The sequence below is a fragment of the Gaeumannomyces tritici genome (assembly GCF_000145635.1).
Source record: "Gaeumannomyces tritici R3-111a-1 unplaced genomic scaffold supercont2.1, whole genome shotgun sequence".
In the NCBI taxonomy this organism is placed as follows: Eukaryota; Fungi; Ascomycota; class Sordariomycetes; order Magnaporthales; family Magnaporthaceae; genus Gaeumannomyces; species Gaeumannomyces tritici.
Genome location: NW_008804545.1, coordinates 6,293,638 through 6,312,748, shown reverse-complemented (window position 1 = coordinate 6,312,748; position 19,111 = coordinate 6,293,638). Strand labels below are relative to the sequence as shown.

Sequence of the window (19,111 nt, the reverse complement as noted above, 5' to 3'; positions counted from 1 at the left end):
GTGTGTGTGTGCGTTGCGTGTCCGATGATGGCACAAGGCTAATTTAGCGCGATGCCATGGCGAGAGAACCAGCCGAAAATCCACAATGGTTTAAAATAACAGAAGCGCCGCAAAACAAACAAAAACAAACGCTGGTAGGCGCGCCTGTCAGCAAACCAAAAAAAAACATCAAAACATTTAAAGTCACCCACACCCAACACAGGCGATAAAATAACCCAGGACCGAAGCTGAGCGGCACGAGCACACCACCACGCACCATTCTGCATTGCTGCAGAACTTGAAACGCCATGCCACCCACACACTTTGCTTTTGCTGCTTGCTCACCCTCCATGGGACCCGGCCGCTGATTGGCTGGCTCGCCAAGCTGCCAGAAGAGAGGGTTGCACTCCCGATGAGGCTGAGGGGGTGGGTGGGTGAGAGAAATGGATCTGCAGCCAAAAACGAAAAAAAAAAAAAAGGCCCTAGGGCCAGGTCAAGCCACTGCACTCCTTCCCGTGCGCCAAGTCGCGTCCCGGCTTTGGGGATGTATGCAGTTGGTATCTTGTGGGTTGTGGATGAGAGTGTGTAAAAAGGAGGCCAGACGGAAAATAGAAACAGACATTGGTGGTTCCCAAGACGGACCTAAATTAGCCAACAGAGTGAGACACCCGCACGCACAAGTCACCAGACGGTGCGGGTTTAAGGTAGGGCTGTCCATCATCATCCGAGACCTTTTCTCCATGGTGGGTGGTTTGTGTCCGCTGCGGGGGGATTGCATGCGTGGCGCCTGGCTGCCAATTGCTGCGGCGATTTGTTTGGGTGATGATGCTGCCGCTGCTGCTGCTGCTGCTGGTGTTGGATCGGCCACATCGACTTTTTTGGGCCCGTCGAGCTGCACGGGACTTTGCTGCTAGACCCCGCGCACTAAGGCAGCTCGTGCTTGCTTGTTAGCCACCACCAAAAGGGAGAGAAAAAAAAAAGCCATCCACATTTCTAGAAATAGCGTCGTATCAGTAGCAGGGTTATACGAAAGAAAAAAAGAAGATGAGAAAAAAAGTCATCACAACATACAGACCCCAATTCTCCAATACGCAGAGCACGGAAATACGCAGTGCGGGGCTCTCGACGTCGTTGATTCAAACATCATGAGCTTACATAACCCACCCTGGCAATCCCGCTGCCTGTTGGTGCATCCGATGAATCGCTTGTCGACAAAGCGCGGGCTGGACACTACCTACGCAAACCTCGATTTCATGCGGCCCCCAAAGGCAGAATAGACCCGCTGGCTTGGTTGGGTTGATGCAAGCATTGAAGCCTTCTTATCCGCCAGTGGTCATGACGTGACCCAAGGCGGCCATGCTCGTTCTTTTTTTGGCCTCCAACCAACCAAAACCTCACCCCAGCCCCGAGTTCCGGCAGTGCTTTTTTTTCTTCAGCCGAGATAAGGCGTTTTTTTCCCCTTCTCTTCTTTGTTTCTGTCTCTTCTTCCAGTCAGCACATCTCAGCCGTTGAATTCCCACCCCCGTCGCTCTTCTGAGAGCCACGTCGATCATAGATTGCCCCTGCCCCGATTGACGCGGCGCAGCACAAACGACGGGAAGATCTCTTCCCCCCGGGGGCTCCCATCCATCCATCCCTAGTGGGCTCCTCTTCGTCCTTCATGGCCTGTTGTCAAAATTATCGGCCACTAGGGTTGCGTTGCCGCTCCCGCGATAAGTCGGACCGTCAGTTCAGCCGCAGTTAAAAGTAAAAGGGGAAAAAAAAAAGCAAGTTCCCGGGTTGCCATGTCGTGTCGTGTCGTGTCGTGTCGTGTCGTCACGCGCAATCGTCGCACACAGCCACGGCCGCGTGCTAGTCGGGAAACTCGCGCGAGCGGCCCTGCCCTGCTCTCGGGTAGGTGTACCCGACCAGGAAAGCAGATCGTGCTCAGGCGCGTCAAGGGAGGAGAGGGGGGAGGCGCCCCGTTCGGCGGCTGGGACCGGTGTGTTTCCCATCTCCGGGCACGGCAAACCCCTGGAGCAGTGGTGCAGTTTTGCTCGACTAGCTGCTGTTGCCGGGATCTGTGTCAACCCCCCCCCCCCCTAACCTCGCTGTAGACAACCCCAAGTTCACCATCTCAATAACACACCCAAAGGGGATAAAGGCAAAAGGAAAAATGAGAAGTCGGCTTGGGAAAAAAAAGTCTGGCCCAAGATTTGATGTCACCACGTTGTGGAGAAGCGTCCCAAAGTTCCACGCCTTCTCCACTTCCGGGTCTGGCCTTGCAGGTTGCTAGCTGAGGGCCAAGTTTCTATTTTTGTGTCGGTGGGGCTATGTCCCCATTTTGCTTCTTTTCCGCTGGGCGGGCGGTGTGTTGATGGGCGGGGGGGGCCCTGCAACGCTTCCCGAAAACAGACTAGATCACCTTGGCGCTAGACCCAAACCGCCTGCCACCCTTTTTTTTGCTCTCTTCATCTCATGTCGTCTCGTTTTCCCTTTCGTTCGGCTTGTGTGAATCCCCCCTCATGACCCCAAGGGCCAACCCGGCCTGGACGGTGGAGACCACACGAACCCAGCCCGGGCCCAAGCTCACCAGACAGGCAGACCGAGTTGAGTATAGGCAAGAGTGAGCGAGAGCGGAGCCCGGGGGGGTGTTTGTTTAGTGTAGTCTGTCGATGGGACGAAGATCCAGGTTCCCGTCCGTCCCATGCCACCACACACCCCCAAGCCTTTCCACCATCATCATCGTCAAGATGCACGCAAAAAAAAAAAAAAAAAATCGTCCGTTCGTCTCCGCCGCCTTGGACAGAATCCACGCCCGGCAACTCGACCGACAGGCAGGCAGGCAGCTAGCCCGGCCCCATCCGTCAAAAACCCAAGGGTGCGTTGTGGCCGGCCCCCCTTGTCCCGGGGAAACCTCTTCTTCAATATTGCCCCGCCCCAAGATGTAGATACGAAAGGGAGGGGGAGATAGGGTAGGCAGGCAGGTAGGTATACATCCAGATCGGCCGAGTCTCGGTGTGCATGTACGTGTGCGTGCGTGCTCGCGTGCGGCCCCATCCGCCGAGAGCTCCAACCCAGGCTAGGTACCTAGGACTCGTGCCAACAAAAATGTGTCAGTCGTCAACCTTTCTCGTCCCATCGCCTACCACCCTACACCCTACACCCTGGACATCAGCAGAGCGCAGTCCACTGTCGTTCCCTCTTGTCCGGACCCGCGGCCCGCCACCTGGGATAGGTGTGTGCCAGAGCTAGAGAATGAGAAAAAGGTAGAGAGCTATTGTGTAATGCACACACATCCCCCCCATGTGTGCAGGGGGTACTTTGTGACCAAAAAACCCGTCAGCCGGCCCAGCGGGCACAGTAAGAAGGCGGCGGAGCTCTCTGCTAATGCTAGCTTCCAGCCCGTCGGGCTCGCCACCACTCAGCTCCGGGCGGCTTCCGTGACGAAAAAGAACCCAAAATCAAGGTTTTATGCGCAGAGTAATACCGGTGGCGGCTTGGGCGTCTGCGCTTAGCAAGACTCTCGCGCTTCTGACGTGGAACATTCCGGCTATGCAAAAAGAAGAAAAAAACATCAGACTGTTTTTGGCAAACGATCGCGCAAAAAAAAAAAAAAGAAAGAAAAAAAAGAAAGAAAAAAAAGAAAAGAAAAAAAGAAAGAAAAAAAAAGCCCGTCGGCTCTCGGATTTATGCCTATCGGACTTGCTTGCAGCAGCGACGTCTGTCGTGTGAACACGCATATCCTGATCGGTCTTGTTAGGCAGCCGCATTTTGCTGATTCGAAACAATATGCAGGGTTTCATTCATGGTAACACAGCAATTTCTTTGCCGCCATCTAGCTCAAAATAGACAAAGCTTATGTACATGCTAGCGAATACACGATAGATTCAGCGGGTTATCCGAAATCACCTTATGAATTTCTTTTGCAGCTGAAGAGAACAAGATTTGCTCGAATGTATCAACATGTAGGTATCCAACGGAAGCGAGAACGGAGGATTAGAAAGTCAAACAAGGAAAGAGAAAATATGAGGGCAGGAGAAGTAAAGGAAGAAAGCCGCTTAAAATGTTAAAAAAAAATATGTACTGAACCCTGCGTTCTGTGGTATCAACCTCCTAGCAAAGAATTTCCAAATCCATTTCCCTAGTGTTGGCGTCTTCCCTCGTGGGAAAAGAGTGCCAGAAAAAGAAGTAAACCAAATGTCAACTCGAAAGTACCGGGGGTAAAAAAAAAACGCCTCATATCCCGTCGTTCCATGGGGATTCTCCGCCCAAGGTTTCTAACCAAAGTTTTGAGCCTTGACGAAAAAAAAAAGGCAAAAGGGAGAGGTGGGATCAAAGTCGGTGCGTCTTCGACACAACGCTCGCTTTGAAGGGGGTATGTGAAATGGGTATAGAAATCGAATGGTGGTAGAAAAAAAGATTGCCCAAGCTCTTTGGTATATCCGCTCTTTTTCTTTCGCTCTTTTTTTTCGCTCTTTTTTTTTTAATGTTTTTTCTCTTTGATTTTTTTTCCTTTCCTTTTGGTGTCCATCGATACGTCCTTCATGTGCTGCGGCGCTGCTTGCACTTGTCGTGTTGCAGATGTCCGTTCCTCGCCGTAGTCCTGGTGAACTCTGCACCGCAGTTGGGGCAGACTGCCTTGGCCGCCTGGCCCGACTTCTCGCGCTGGTGCCTCAAAAGGTTGCTGAAGGTGGAGAACTGGCGTCCGTTGCATCCGTGCTCCCAGCATTGCGGCTTGGGCCGGCCGCCAACAACCCTCACGTTGCCGCCCGCCTCGTGGTGGCTGTGGGGCGGTGACGAGGCTGAAGAAGGCGCTGGCGGCACCATGGCCCCTGGGCCGCCACCCATGACGGGCATGGTCGAGTACATCATGCTTTGCTGGTCGTGGGACATGGCGGTGCGGCTGTTGGAAAGAGTTAGCAGGCTGGCCTGTGAGTAGTCGTCCTGGAGCTGAAAGGGGTCTTCTAACCCGTATTGTGATGGCAGACTAGGCGGTGTCGTCGTGTACGCGGGCTGGTATTCTCCCAGGTAGGAGGTGTGCGGCTGGTAGGGCGCGGAGAACAGGGGCTGGGTCTGCGGGTCCGTGGGCAGCGAGGTCGCGTACGTCGGCATGCTGTAAGACGAGGTGGAAGCCAGGGTTGTCGGCTCGGTCAGGAGAGAGATCTGGGTCGGGCCGGTGGTGTAGACGGGAAGGTTCGTGGGCGAGGCCATATCGACCATGCTGACGGGCGGCGAGCCTCCATAGCTGCTGCCAGTTGCCCTTCGGATGCGGACCGCCTTCTTGGTGTCGCGGCGGGCCTGGTCCCTCTGTCGCCTAAGCTCGCGCTGCTCTGCCGACATGTTCCGCGGAGGGCTGGCAGTCACTGAGCTAGTTCCACTGGGAGGGGTGAGACTGGCCTCGGATCCATAGGAGCTGAGGTCGTGACCTAGAAGACCGTTGTTGTTTCCAGAGTCAAGAACTATCAAAGACACGGTCAGCAAACCCGTCTGGGTCGGGTGGGCAACTGCGAGATCAGAAGACTTACCAGGCCAGCCGTAAGACGACCTGTTTCCCATGCTGAACACGGGGTCAAAGTTTAATGTGGCGACGGCGCTGTTGAGGGTTGTTAGCAGCTGGCACACGAATGCAAGACGTAGTGTTGAAGAGCTCAAGACTCACCTCATGTTGGCGGATTGCGGGGTCGGTATTGATGAGGAGGCTGTCCGGGGTGGTTGAGAGCAGTCCTCTACAGAATCCACCCTCAGCAGCGGCGGGTCTTGAGTTGGTGGCGCCGACGTGTCGACGTTGAACCAGCCAGCGCTCAAGAGGACCTCAGGCAGGTGCGGAAAGGTCGAAGTGGTCGACTGGGACACCGGGTTTCGCACGAGACCCTGGTGGGCAGCCACGGGATTGTCGTATGGTGAGCGGGCTGCTAGTCTTCGCGACAGCGTCGACAGGCTAGGCTCAAGCGAGGAACCAGGGGAAGAGGCCACTAGCTGCAAGTCGTTAAAGAGGCTCTGGGTCGAGGACACTCCGCTGCTTGCTCGGGATCTAGTCGTGAGTGAGCGAGAGTCCTCGAAGGGGCTATCTGAGGAGAGGAGGGAATCCATGGTGGAAAGGGACAAAAAGAAATATGGAACTGCTCGGTGATGGAACAGATGGGTGGCACATACGGGTGCAAGCTGGTTTTTTATTCGGGCGAGTTGGGTTTGAGGCGACCGGACACCGAAGTTGCTGGTTCACTCTGATTCCGGGGTGTGGCGTATATAAGAAAGAACACAGAGATGATGGAGCTGGCCTGGTGTGCTTGGGACGAAGGCGGAGGGAATGCTGATGCTGATGCTGGTTTGTGGCTATCGAGATCCAGACAGGTCACCCACGGGTGAGAGAGGTCGAGGCGGGACTCGAGGTATATATCAACCAGGCGTTGATGGACGATGGTAAATATGGAGAGCAGGGAGCTCGAGAGGGTGACAGTAAAAGGGGGGTGAGACTTGAAAGCTTCTCAGCCTCAAAGGAGAGAGGGCCTGTTGAAGATGGGCCAGGCAGGGTTTTATCAAGACAGAAAACTTCCCGGATGGATATCGGGCTAGCTGTGGGCAGACAGGTACCGGCGTACCTAGACTTGACACAGCGGTACTTACCCCAGTCGGTGGAAGAGATACACCTCAGGGCCCGGTCTTCCTGATGGGTGGGACGGGAGGTATGTATGACGGGGTGTGAGACTGAAGAGAAAGAGCAGGCAGGGGTGTGGAGCGGCGTTGGGGGGGGGGAGGGGGAGGGCGTGGGCGGAGTGAATGGTGATTTTTTTTTGTTTCCAACCATACACCCCGCCACACCCCAGGCGGCAAGGATTGCAGGGTGTGTGCATGCCAGGTCAACGGTGGTGGCCCATTCCATCCTGGCGAGCAGCGTCTTGAACCGTCAAGGTGCCGCGTGCTGAAAAAGCCAGCCAGGGTTGGGGTCGGCCCAAAGGGCCCGTGGCGTGGCGCGGGCACAGCAGCCAGCCAGCCAGCCAGCCAGCCAGCCAGCCAGCCAGAAGCCAGCCAGCAGGTTTACTCTGGCGGCTGTGAGATCGGACGCCTCTTACTACAGGCGACTCTGCTGGCCGTTTGCCGTTTGAGTCTGGGGAAACGCAGCGGCCAGACAGGCAGGGAGGCAGGCAGGCAAGCCCCGAGAAGACGGTTGTAGTAATAGGCCAAAAGCCGTGGTAGGTGGCCACGGTTAGGCCCAGCCGTTTGACCATTAGCTTAGGTTAGGAATCAACAAGAGTGAAGAAGAGACTGGGATGATTGATATGTGTAGGCGCAACCGTGGAGGGTTTCCTTGCCAGAACCCCAAAAGGGGCGGCAGCGTGGGTAGGGCATCGGGATCAGTTCAGTGTTCAGCGTTCAGTGTTTAGTGTTCAGTGTTCAGTGTTCAGTGTCAGCGTCTAGATCTGTGCGGTAAAATCAACATTTTGTCGAGGGAAAGTCTGGCGGGCGCTAGGCCTGGTGCGACTTTGCGCTTGGGAACAGTAATTTCTGACGGAAACAAACTGGTACCCTCCCCTGTGTGGCGGGACGAATCACTGCGCTTGGCTGTGGCTGCGGGCAGGGTGGGGCCCCGGCGAAAGGCCACCAGCAAATGGGACCCTCAGCCGGGGAACTGTCAGGTTTCATTCACTGTACAGTGTAGAGCAGTGCGGTTTGTTGCGGGTGCAGGTTCGCAGGCAGGTGCGGCCCAGGTGCCCAGCGGTGCGGCGCCTGCCTTGATGACTTTTTGTCTTTTTGTGCTGCACGCCCTGGAATTAGCACTGGGAGCGCTGGGAACAGACACACGGCCACCCACACCCCCAGGCAGGCGCACTGTCCCTTCACTACCAGCGTTCCAGCCTCTGCCGCATCCATCCAACGATAGCATCCTCGTTGTGCCATCCAAAGAGGATACCGGTCGGAGCCCGCGTCCGACACGGGTGGGGGATAAGCGACTTTATGACCTGGGCTGGGGGTCTTTGCGCGGTGATCACTGGAGATTTTCCCTGGGGATAAACCCACCACGGCGAGCAGCCGTCTGTCCTCTCTTTTTTTTCTAGGTGTCGACGCCCACCTGGCAGGTCGCGAGCAGCGATATGCATGGGTCACTGTGCTGCTAGTTTTCACACGCGACGACCATGGATGGGGCCGTGCTATTCCAGCTTTAGCTTCAGCGAGGGAGTTTCGACGTCAATGAGCAAAAAAGGCGCGCGTGCCTCCGACAACGATGGCACGACGGCAAACGCGCGAGATGGATTCGGCAGCTCGCTCGTTGCCAAATGTCAAGATCTGGTGGTGCACGGTGGTGGGCAGAAAGGGCGGGGTTTCAACGCTTCCAGGCACCTCGTCGCGCCGCGGGCACGTTTTGCTCCAGCGTCGACGGGGCTCGTGGAAAGTCTCGACAACGGTGATTTACCAGCACCCATGAAGGATCGCAATCCCTGTCATGCCCTGTCAATGGAGGGGTGAGGTTCTATGCAAGCAGGGCTGCCTCCTTGTCCGGTTCTAGTTAGGATTGCCGACTGTCGCCTTGATTCAGTTTGGGGCCCTTGGGGTTGGTCGAGCAAGCGAGCACCGGCAATCGACGGCCGTGGATGACGGAGCAAGGCACGAGGCACGAGAAAAAAAAACCATGGTCTATTAGTAGCCATGGATGGCACGCGTCGACGACGGGGTATGGCATGGCATGGCATGGCATGTAACCTCTCGCCGGACTACGCTGGCCTTGCATCGTGTACCTACCAAGCTGAGAAAGCCGACCAGGTGCCGGCATCATGCTTGCGGGGGGCTACCCAAGCCAGACTGACCCAGATCACCCTCATCATCCCAGGCCGCAGCCACAGTAAAGTGGCAGGACCGCTCTCTCATCTCGTTTTTTATCCGAAACCCTCATGGGCTTTCCTGCCCTGCGGCCGAGCATGGACGCAACAGCATGCCCACCTACGCCAACAACCTTTGCGCTACTGCCGAGTTGCTGGAAATAGTCGTCGGCTATCACAAACATGCTCCAAACTCTATCCCCCACTCCCATCGCGAACACCGGCTCTTTGATTGCGGCTGCACCTCGATGGAGTGCTGGAGTGTCATGACGGTCAGGGCTAGCCCTTTACCCCCCGCCATGTAGCATTTTGCTGCACCGGCGGGTACCAGCTGAGGCTTAGGCTCGAGGTCCTGCCGTCAATCCCGTTCCTGGTGGCCTTGAAAAGCGGCCGCAGAACCCTACCTAGACTCGATGCACCATGTGCCTTGCCTGGTACACTACGGCTGTACTATGCACAAGGCTCACCCGGAGGCGTTAGGCATTTTTGCTTTTTTTTTTGTGTTGTTTACTTTTTTTTCATCTATTTTTTCCTTCATCTTTTACCCCTCACTGACTGCATGCATCGTGGGTGGCTTGGTGAACGCCACAATAGCTTCGACTGGATGAATAGCCGCCGCCAGCCCGACGTGGTGGGAGCGCCATGACGATCTCCATGTGATTTGGAGGGAATACCTATCCCGGATTGTCTCTCAAGGGAAGGGCTGGAAAGCATGGCGCCCCATCCCTGTGGAAGCTACATCCACCTTCCCACATGCCACCATCGGCTCTCCTCTCCGTTGTTCGCAACCGTTTGCCCCTTCTCCCCTTGGCTCGACGTCGCAATCGAGACGTGATGAGCCCTACCGCCGCGAGATTCCATGCAAGGAAACCGCTCTGAGCCCTCCCCTCTACCCACTCATCTCGACACCCTCTTCCTCGGACCTTGTCCAACCCCCCAGCGCTCACTCCCACCCCTTGCCCCCGCGCGCCTGTCGGGGATCGAGGTCAGATGCGAGTGCGAAATAGCAGGCTGGGAGATTTGGCCGTCATCCTCGACGCCCAATAAGCGTAGGCAGCGCGGCCAAAACAAACAAACCCGCCTCCCGTCTGCCAAAAGCAGAGCAGCAGCCCACCCCTGGGTTTCATTTTCGGCTGCAGGGAGGCGGTGCTGCTGCTACTGCTGCTATCGCTACTGGTCTTTTTTGCTTGGTGTCTGGCCTCGTTGTTTGGTCGCTCACAGTTAGGCATTTTTGGCAGCAGCAACAAAAAAAAAACGGGGTGGTCCCGTAGTAAACACCACGTACTGTGTGCGGTACGCACAAATGGGCCACCACCACAACCCACCTCCACAAAATACAGCCGTGCCCCCCTCGACCCTAATTGGCCGGCCCCAGAAAAACGAGAGCTGGCTCTGGACCTTAGCCCCGAACGTGCTTTCTTTCCGCCGAGCGCGCCGGTTTGGTTCGCAGCCCCAGCCATGGAGCCCAAGCTCCGACGGCCGAGTGGCCCAAAAAAAAAAACCCGCCACTACAGCCGTCATCCATCGCATCATACCCAACGTCACGGCGAAGCGGGCGAGAGAGGGGGAGAAGGGGCTGTGAGACTGACGGGGGCCCCATCGTTCGCCCACCAACCATGGCCGGGAGGCTATTTTATGCTGCTTTCTCTACCATTCTCGGGCCTGACTGTACCTCGCGTGATTTCGTCTCCCGTCCACTCTCTCGTCTGGACGGGGATGAGTTGGTTGGGGGACGATCGTTGCCCCCTTCTTGGCTCTTCACCCGCTGCATTGTCTTTCATTTGCAAAAACCCTCCCCGACGCCTGCCAATGTCAATGGTGCGGCGTACCCATCGCGCAAGATGGGGGGCGGGGTCCCGATGCGGACCACGAAATGAGTCCAGGTTCTCTTGGGTGTTCGTCGTTTTGGGGACCTGGCGTTCGGGACCGGCGCGCGCGCACTCTTGCTCTGTCTGGGGGAGGAGGGGGGGTTCGTTGCAACAGCAGCGCTGCTCCCTGCCTCAAAATCCGGGCCAAAATTATACTCGTGCCATTATAACAGTCCTCCGATATTGCCCGCGGTAGCCCCCGGCCCCCTGTCGCGGCCGCTTACGACAGAAAAGTAGGATATTAAACGTTATGACCCGCAGATCCTTCCGAATTAGGCCACGTCCCAACTACATTTTTCCCCATAGAAAACCCCACCAAACCGATGTATCGCTACCCACACCTCCATTTGCCAGAACGCAGATATCAACGCATGCAATCGGGCAACGCGTACACCAATCTGCACCGCGATACCTTCAATTCAATGCCTTCTCAATTGCACGCCCGGCCGGATGCGGCGCACGCGTTGGGCGCCCTACAGTACATTGATTTCTACTACGTATTGTGTGGCACGCTGTGTACCCCTACCCCCCCTTGCTTATACCCTTGCTGACCAGACCCACAGCGTAACGTTCAATATCCTACTTTCCTGTACTAGTAGGCGAAGCACAGGACAGCGAGTGACAAGTAATAAAAAAAAAAATTTAAAGAAGGGGGAGAAAAGAAATCCCTAGCTTTCGGCAAAGAAATGACAAACAAAAAGTGAGAGGTGACCCTAAACCAGACCCACCCCTGCGGAACCGACAGCACTTCTCGAAGATTTCTCTTGTTTGACCAGTGGGGCTGGCCCCGCGGGAGCGCCGTAACGCGTGATATTCACCGGGGATACCGGGAGCGAGTGCTGCCTTGTCCCCCAAATGAAGGCCCTTAATGCTTGGTGATGGTGACGAGCTGGCGCGTTTCTGATTAGCTCGACCGGGGAGCAGGGCTGATGCCGTTGGGAAAGGGAAAAACAACCGCCAGGGCCTCCTGTACATTTTGCAAGCGACCACCAAAAGAAAAGGAAAAAAGAAAAGGAAAAAAGGTCAGTCTGATATGGACGGGATGGAATGGCCCTCCCTCGTCATCCATGGCCTGGTGTGTGTGCCGTCTCTTCCACCCCCGGCGAGGACCGCCACCCGGAGCGGGAGGATTTGGGACAGGCCATGCAACAAGGCGCGACTGCCGCGATTATCACGCTCCATGGATCATCAGCGCGGTGAAAAGGTTATTTCTCCTCCAGCTTCCCGTCCCGTCCGGGTAGTGGCCTGACCGCCCACCGTTGGGTTGGGTTGTTTCTTTTTTGTTTCCGGAAACGAACCCATTTCTCGGTCGAGGTTCCGTCGAGAAATCTTGGGCTTCTTTACGAATTTCCCGATCCGGTCACGTCCATGTTGGGGGTGCACGCACACACACACACACAGGGCCGGGAATGTCACGTTCTTCCCGCGGGCCCGCAGCGAATGCACCGTCTTCTTGTCGAACCGTCCTCACAAGAGGTTGAGTGGTGGGGAGAAAAGTCCGTTTACGTCACGGACTTTTTCCCAACGTGATTGTAAACCTGATCCTCTCATCCTAAGGCAAGGCCACGTTCCCTCCCTGCCCTGCCCTTGCCCTGGGGCCGCCCTTAGGCCACCCACCCAGGGCTGTTGCTATTCCGGGCACCTGCTAATCTTTTGCCGACATTGAACCAGCGGGCCAAGGATCGCATCACAGGTGAACAATTCGCGGGGCCGGCGCCCGATGTTTGTAATGGGAGTCCTTTTCTCGTCGACAAGCAGCGGCAGAGAGAGAGAGAGAGAGAAAAAAAAAAAAAAGGAAATGAACGCGGCTCCCGCAGCATCTCATCGCAAATCGAGCCTCGTTTCGCCCGTGCCGGCGCGATCGGAGCAACCATTTTTGCCTGACGCCCGACCACTCACATGGCTCGCTGGGTTGCCGTGGTGTGTTGCAACTCGGAAGCGGCACAGCAATCGACAGCGGTTTGTTTCCAAGTTCCCGCCTCGGACTTAACCTCTCTTTTCACTGTTGCCTAGCTGAGCTGCTCCCCTCTCTCCCCCAGCGTTACCACCCACCCAACAAGGTGAGTGTGAGCAAGGGTCAAAGAATCGGAAAGGGGTGGGTCGGAAGCCCGGAACACCACTGGGCACGGGTCTCCTGTTCATGTAGGCGCGGAGCATGTCATTAGGGTTGGCGGCCGCTTTGTTGCGCTGGGAGGGAGAGAGAGAGAGGTGGCGGAATCCAAGATTGTAACGTCCCAGTCCATCTCTCGAGCTGCTGCTCACCCTTGTCACCGGTCCCTCAACAGCCCTCGCCAGAAACCGCACCAGTTTTCCTCTTCGAGGAGGTCGACGCTCCTCCAATTCGCCGCCCATGGCTCGGCGCGCGTGTTGGGCCGGCAAAGCGCGTCTAGTCTCATCAGTTCGCCTCAGGGCGGTGGTAATACCGCCCGCACACACACACATACCCCTCCCAACCTAGAACTCTGCACACATCACCCAGACGACAGGAGATGCCATCCGTACAGGCTCCTGACGAGACAATCGGTTCTGCTGGCGCCTATTCTGGCCAATCGCGACCCGCGCCCATCATTCTATCTAGCTGCGATCGAGGAGGAAGGGCTTCAGACGAGGCCACTGCCAACGGACCACACGCCTAGACGCCGGCGGCGCCAATGGTGGCGTCGGATCGCCCTCCTTCGTTCGCGACGATGGATGCTACCCGAGGGAGATGCAGATGCGCGCAGTGGGGTTCCGGAGGGGGAGGCGCGTGTTGTTGGCAGTCAACCCAACCTCGACAGCAACAGCAAAACCCCTCCTTCCTTGGGCGCGCGGACACGTCGGGAACTGGGCGTCATCGTCCTGATCGGATGTCCTGCAGGGAGAGAAAAAAGAACCCATTCAGCAGGGACAAGGGGTGGGTGTGGTGGTGGTGTTGCAGTTTGAACAAGCTCGCATTGCCCTCCATTCGCTTCTTTATCGACCCTGTGCTACCATGCCGCATCGACTCCGCAAATCTTTTTGGGCTCACTCGTTTGCTCACCCCTTTCGCACAGTGTTGGAGGCAGGGCCACCAGCCTGGTAGAGGTTGGCGCGCCTTTCTCCGGCGCCACAACTGGCAAATCGAAGGCGGTTCGCTAACGACGGTGGAGAAGGGAAGAAAGAAGCGTGCTAGGGAGCTCCAACAAAAAAGAATCCATCCTCCCGTCGCACACCCGCTGGGTCCACTGCAAGGGGGGGGTCACTGGTTTGGCTCCACAGGCAAGAACTCATCAATCGAGTGGACCAGGCTAACCCCCCCGCTGCTGCACACACGCACACACCCCTGATCATCCCAAGCGGGGCCCCTTTTTGCGATATTGAATTCTTCCGATTGGGGGGGCTCCCGCGGTGAAGCACGAGGCGTGATCCTTTTTTGCCTGGCTGCCTGACTGACTGACTGCCTGTCTACCCTCCCTCTTCGTCCCCAAGGCCCGGATTGCCCAGTTTCCGGGCACACAAGGCTGGGTAGCCCGGAAGTTCTTCCAGAGAATGTTCTGCTACCCGACGCCGCGGACCTGGTTCGAATTGAAGCGTCCGATTAGCGCCCCCTTCTCCGGCACGGTGGTTCCTGCTCTGCCTCGGATTTTTTTTCTTCTTCTTTCTTTCTTTTGCATTGACCGTCCTTGGTCTTTTTTCCTTATTTCCCTGGAGAGTGCTTTAAAGCCGGGCCCCATCATTCGTCTGTTCTTACCTTTTTGCTCATAAATTCCACCCATGTCGTCCCCACCCAAGCGGCGAGTTGCCGTTTTCGGCTGTGCAAGTCACCGACAGACACCCCACGACATTGACGGGGCCACTGCTCACATGGAGGAGAGTAGAGGGGGCACCCTTCGGGGCTGCCATGTAGGCTTGAAAGTCCCGCATTTCTTCTGTGCTGACGGGCGCGGCACCAAAAAACCCTGGTAGGCTTCCCCGGCAGGGAGGCACCGACCACCACCACCCGGGTATTGTGAAACCAAGGCGGGAAACGAATTTCCTGCCAAAGTGCTCAGGACCTTGCCACAAATCTCTCATGGTATCGAATGGATGGGGCATGGGGTGCTGTAAGTGTTGGCGGGGTGGTGGTGGTGCAGAGGAGGTTGAGGGTTTGTCCAGCCGAAATTTGTATCCGTTTACAAGCCAATGCCATGATCCAAATGTAGGCAGTAGGCAGATGCTCGGATTCTGTCGATTCCCCAAGTCCGAACTTGTCTGGTATCTTATCTGTCTCAACGCGGTACAGTACCTACCCGGATCGCCACAGGCGATGCACCTTGGAGGGCACACTTCACACGCATGCAGTCATCCGGGTGATTGCCTTACCTTACCTTGGGTCCGCCCGTGGTCCGCGTTGCCGTCTTCTCGAATCCTGGGTTGTTGAGCGTTTAATCCTGCGGGCGCGCTTAAATGCCCAAGGTGCCATTGCAAAAGCGATGGGTGGTGATGATCCGACGACGGATGGCGGCCATGTATGTTGGTCTATGTCTTTGAGGGTAGATGTGTTATTTTCTCTGTGCAAGAAGCAATCGCCACCACCTCTGCTGTGTACACAGTACACAGTACACCTCTACAGGTGAATGGCAATTTCCAAGTGCGTGTCTGCGGCGCGTTTTTGGTTGCTTTGAGCAAGACGTCCAGCCTTGGTGTGTTTGCAGACCGACCACAGCCGTCATGGTCAAAGACACTGTAATTTTTGCATCGTTTTTCACAACCTACCCCCATTCGTCTTTTACTTTTGTTTTACTGGTCAGAGTCCGAGGAATCCCATATAAAATCGAGGGGAAAAAAGGGACCTGTGCTGGGGCAGCAGCAACACCATCCATGTGGTGCACGCGGGGTTCACAGAGCCCACAGAGCGGGGCGCCCTCTTCTCGGGGTGCACAGCAGTGCGCTGCACCTCTTGATGCCACTGTGCGGTTGCGCTGGGTACTGTAGGTGTTCCCCACCATACATTCACCGCCGGCTGGCTGGCGGGAGGGTTCGATTTTGTCGTACCGCACTATCAGCTCCCGCAGCCCCAGCGGGCTCGCAGCTGTTAGAGCATCGCGGTACCGCCGCCATCTGGCTTTGTGCAACCCCAACCAGTCCCCCCACCTCCCCTTGGTTTTTTTTTTCTGAGCATCTTTTCAGCCCCCACGTGTGGCAGCCCACATCGAACACTCCACCCCCTTGCCTTTTGTGTCAATCACCTCATGATTCTCCTCGAGCTGAAAAGAAAAAAAAAGAAAGATAAAAACGATGTGGGACAAAAGAATGACACGCCCACCCGCCGGTTGATTGCCAGCCCGATGCATGTCGGATAAGGGGCCCTCCTTTTCTCTCTGACAGACATATCTCTCGCTGGCCCGATCGGCTATCCGCGACGGCAGCGCCCCTCCCGGCTTACGCAGGATCCCGTTGGACACATGGAAGGTCGAGTGCGCAAAGCGGGAGCTTGACTTTACTGGCTCCAAGACGAGCCTGATACGTCCTTTTTTTTCTTCGTCTTCATTTCTGACCATCTGTCTCCTGCAAAGCTCACAGCCCAGCCTTCCCATTTTTTTCTTCTGTGCCCGACTTTGCAGAGAAAGAGAGAGGAGGGACCGGCCTGGGCCTTACATGATGACCTTGGCTGGCCAACCAGAAGCGCAAGACTGAAGAAGAAGAAAGGGCACTTTTTGTACAGGTGGTTGCGTGGTGTAAGCGGGCGTCACATCGCATATCCCCATCACCTAGAATCAATGAATCTTTCTGTATACGTGCCCCCGGTCGTGTGGGGATGGCGGACACGAACCGCTCCGTCTTGGCTTTCAACCCTTTGCTCCACTCACGAGGGGAAAGAAGAAAGAAAAAGTGCAGTGCAGCTCTGGAGGGGGGAGTGGACGGCGATACGGGGCGCGGGTTGCTGTGCCGCACAAAAAAAAAAAAGAAAAAAAAGGCTAGTCAGCGGTCTTGTGGCATATTCGCGGGCACGGGGTCTCGGTCCTTGGATTCGCAAAACCCCCCCCGCCGGCGCGGCCGGGATTGGGCCGAAAGGGCAGAGGCAGGTGAGCGAGCCAGCAACCCGAAAAGGGGGGAAGAAAAACGACATGGCCTAGCCCGAGATATCCGTCACCGTAACGTGGCACCTTCACACCTCGTCCCTTATCGGCGGCCACGCGACGGGCAACTTCCTTACGCGGTATGAAAATCGGTGGCCTTTGCCGTGAAGCCGGGTCAGGGGGGGGGGGGGGGGACAGGTTTCGCTGTTCTGAGATGTTTACCAGCACACACCAAGCCGGCTTCCGGGCAGGGATTGGCTCGGGTTTGCCTCTACTTGCGCACGCGCTTAGCGCCGAGGCCCGAGAAGGTAGGTGTGTGGCCGGCCGGGCAAATTTTTTTCTTTCTTTCTTTTACCATGCACGCGTCCTCTGGACCACTCTGTCCTCTTGCCTACCGGTTGAAAGAGCCCAAAAAAATGCAGACCACTCCCACCCCCTAGATACGCAAGCCAAGCCAAGCCAAGCTTGGGGCCGACAAAAACTTTGGGTGTGGGGAGAGGGGAGAGGAAAAGGTGCGTAAGGTGTGTGGTGACAGCCAGCAGCAAGCAGCAGCTTTCCAATGTAGGTGCCGCAGCGGCGGTGGTGGTGGGCCAGGGTGACCCGGTATGGTGCATATAAAGCACACCTTCGGCGCAGGGTGGGCAATATAAACCAGACAGAAAGGCCGCGGTCTCGCCTGTTTCCGCCTAATCCGGTAGCGTTCTTCCGCCGACTCAGCCTTACGAAACGTCACCGGTGCGGCCTGCCGCACCTCCTGGGAGAGGGTAGTCTGGGCAGTGTGGTCCTTGGTTGGTCACCGTGTCGTCGTCCGGCCGCCGGCTGGCGGGTGTACGAGGGAGGGAGGGGGGAGGGTTGCAGAGAGAGAGAGAGAGAGAGAGGAGGGGGAGAGGGTGGCTGCAGGGTAGGCCGGCACGCTGGCTCGGGTAACATAGTCGTGAGCTTGGGATGCACAGTGTCCATGTGTCGTCCCGGTTCTGGGCTGTCATGCCGTCTTTTTTTCTTTTTTTCTTTCATTCATTTACGTCTCCTTTTTTTCTTACTTTCCTTCGTCACATCCCCTGTTGTTAGAGGTTGGCTTGTACTGTGTAGTGGACTAAAGGCGTGTGAAAAAAAAAAAAGCCGTCAATTTCTGGAAACTGACAGGACCCCCCATCAGACCACCAACAGCGGCCCGGGAGAGGCTCCGGAGATTTGTCTATACTCTCTCGCTCACTCCCTCCCCTTGTCGCTGTTACGGAGGGTAGGATACGGAATGCGGCAGAGAAGCTGGCCCAATCTTGAGCCTCCAAGACCTGGTGCCCCCCCGATAGCGTTTTCTTCTTTCTTTTTGCGTGCACCTCCCCAGCCAAGCTTGGCCCAAGTTGACGTGTGCCACCGCTTCAGGGAAGCCCTTTCGGGGGCCTGTCCCAACCAGGGAAAGTCGCCGATATACACATCGCAGACACGACAGGGTTATCTCTCGTTTCCGGCCAGCCTCCGATCCATCCCGTGGGCCCTTCCTGCTGTGTCTGTTGCTCTTAATTTTGTCGTCTCTGCATGTCTACATAAGCACAAGTAGAGAAGGGTAGGTAGGTAGGTCCCGGGTGGGACTCGATTCTTTGATGGGTCCGCAGGGTGTAAGCAAGCAAACATCCAACCGGCTCATCGGCGCCGGGAGCGAAATGACAAGGACCCGTCGACGCTAAGCGCAGTCCACGTCCTGTGTTTATATTTAGCAGTTTTGGGCCCCAGAAAACAGGGCTCGTGTGGACTTTTAGCGTCGGCGGTGATTTGCGGTTTGCGGAGCCCTTTGGTCAGGACATATCGTTCCGTCCGAATGGGCCCTTCATCATCACGAATGGTCGAATGGCTGGCCTCTTTTAGGGCGGGCGGGTGTGGCTTGTGTGGGCTAAATACCAGCCCCCCCTCCCCGTCGGAAGAAAGTGGTCCACCAGATCGGACAAGTCGAACCCCACAGAGCGGCGCAGCTGCAGTAGTTTGTTGTGCTCGACTCATGGCAAGCTCACACGGTACAGTAAACATAAAGCTCACGACGACTGCCGTCTTATCTCAGCACAGAGGCGTGTCCCACTGTCAGCCCCCATCGGGTACCTAGAAAAAGTAAGGGGCGACCCGTATTTTTTGTGTGTCTTGTTGCTGCTGCACCCGCCGCCAAGACAACAAACATAGCACCAGAAATCTCGTGCCAGGACGTCACCGCCGCCGCCGCCGCTTGTTGTACCTCTAGTGGATCGCTGCTTGTGTATGGAGTGAATCTTGGAGTGAGGCAGGACACGAGATTGCAGCCTAGGGCCTTGGGCCTGGAAATAGCATCACCAACCGGATGTCGCAGATTCGCGACATCGAAAAAATGGGTGTGCGTGTTCGGTCATGTGTGTGTATGTGTGTGGATTGTACCCGTCAGAAACGAAACAATGATTGGCAGGTTTCCTGGGTCTTGGTTTGCGGGGGT

The 19,111-nt window shown here is 56.4% G+C and overlaps 4 protein-coding genes across 4 annotated transcripts; 2 read left to right on the top strand and 2 right to left on the bottom strand.

Annotated features, from left to right (window-relative positions):
* The first annotated feature begins 3,218 nt into the window (after positions 1–3,218).
* On the top strand, positions 3,219–3,587 carry GGTG_01992 (hypothetical protein). Its single transcript, XM_009219763.1, has one exon. It carries the CDS (start codon positions 3,246–3,248, stop codon positions 3,474–3,476), a length of 231 nt encoding a protein of 76 aa, XP_009218027.1. The 5' UTR covers positions 3,219–3,245; the 3' UTR covers positions 3,477–3,587.
* A 916-nt stretch (positions 3,588–4,503) lies between these two features.
* GGTG_01991 (hypothetical protein) lies at positions 4,504–6,138 on the bottom strand (the record flags this gene model as incomplete). The annotated part of the gene is made up of 4 exons (XM_009219762.1): positions 5,621–6,138; positions 5,487–5,554; positions 4,931–5,420; positions 4,504–4,864 (listed from the first exon to the last, which is right to left on the bottom strand). The coding sequence occupies exons 1-4, from the start codon at positions 6,049–6,051 to the stop codon at positions 4,504–4,506; spliced, it is 1,350 nt and encodes a 449-aa protein (XP_009218026.1). The 5' UTR covers positions 6,052–6,138.
* Positions 6,139–6,371: 233 nt separating this feature from the next.
* On the top strand, positions 6,372–7,132 carry GGTG_01990 (hypothetical protein; the record flags this gene model as incomplete). Its single annotated transcript, XM_009219761.1, has 3 exons — positions 6,372–6,381; positions 6,614–6,644; positions 6,898–7,132. The coding sequence occupies 3 exons, from the start codon at positions 6,372–6,374 to the stop codon at positions 7,130–7,132; spliced, it is 276 nt and encodes a 91-aa protein (XP_009218025.1).
* Positions 7,133–12,566: 5,434 nt separating this feature from the next.
* Positions 12,567–13,591, bottom strand: GGTG_01989 (hypothetical protein). Its single transcript, XM_009219760.1, has one exon. The coding sequence runs from the start codon at positions 13,082–13,084 to the stop codon at positions 12,629–12,631; it is 456 nt and encodes a 151-aa protein (XP_009218024.1). The 5' UTR covers positions 13,085–13,591; the 3' UTR covers positions 12,567–12,628.
* Positions 13,592–19,111: the final 5,520 nt, after the last annotated feature.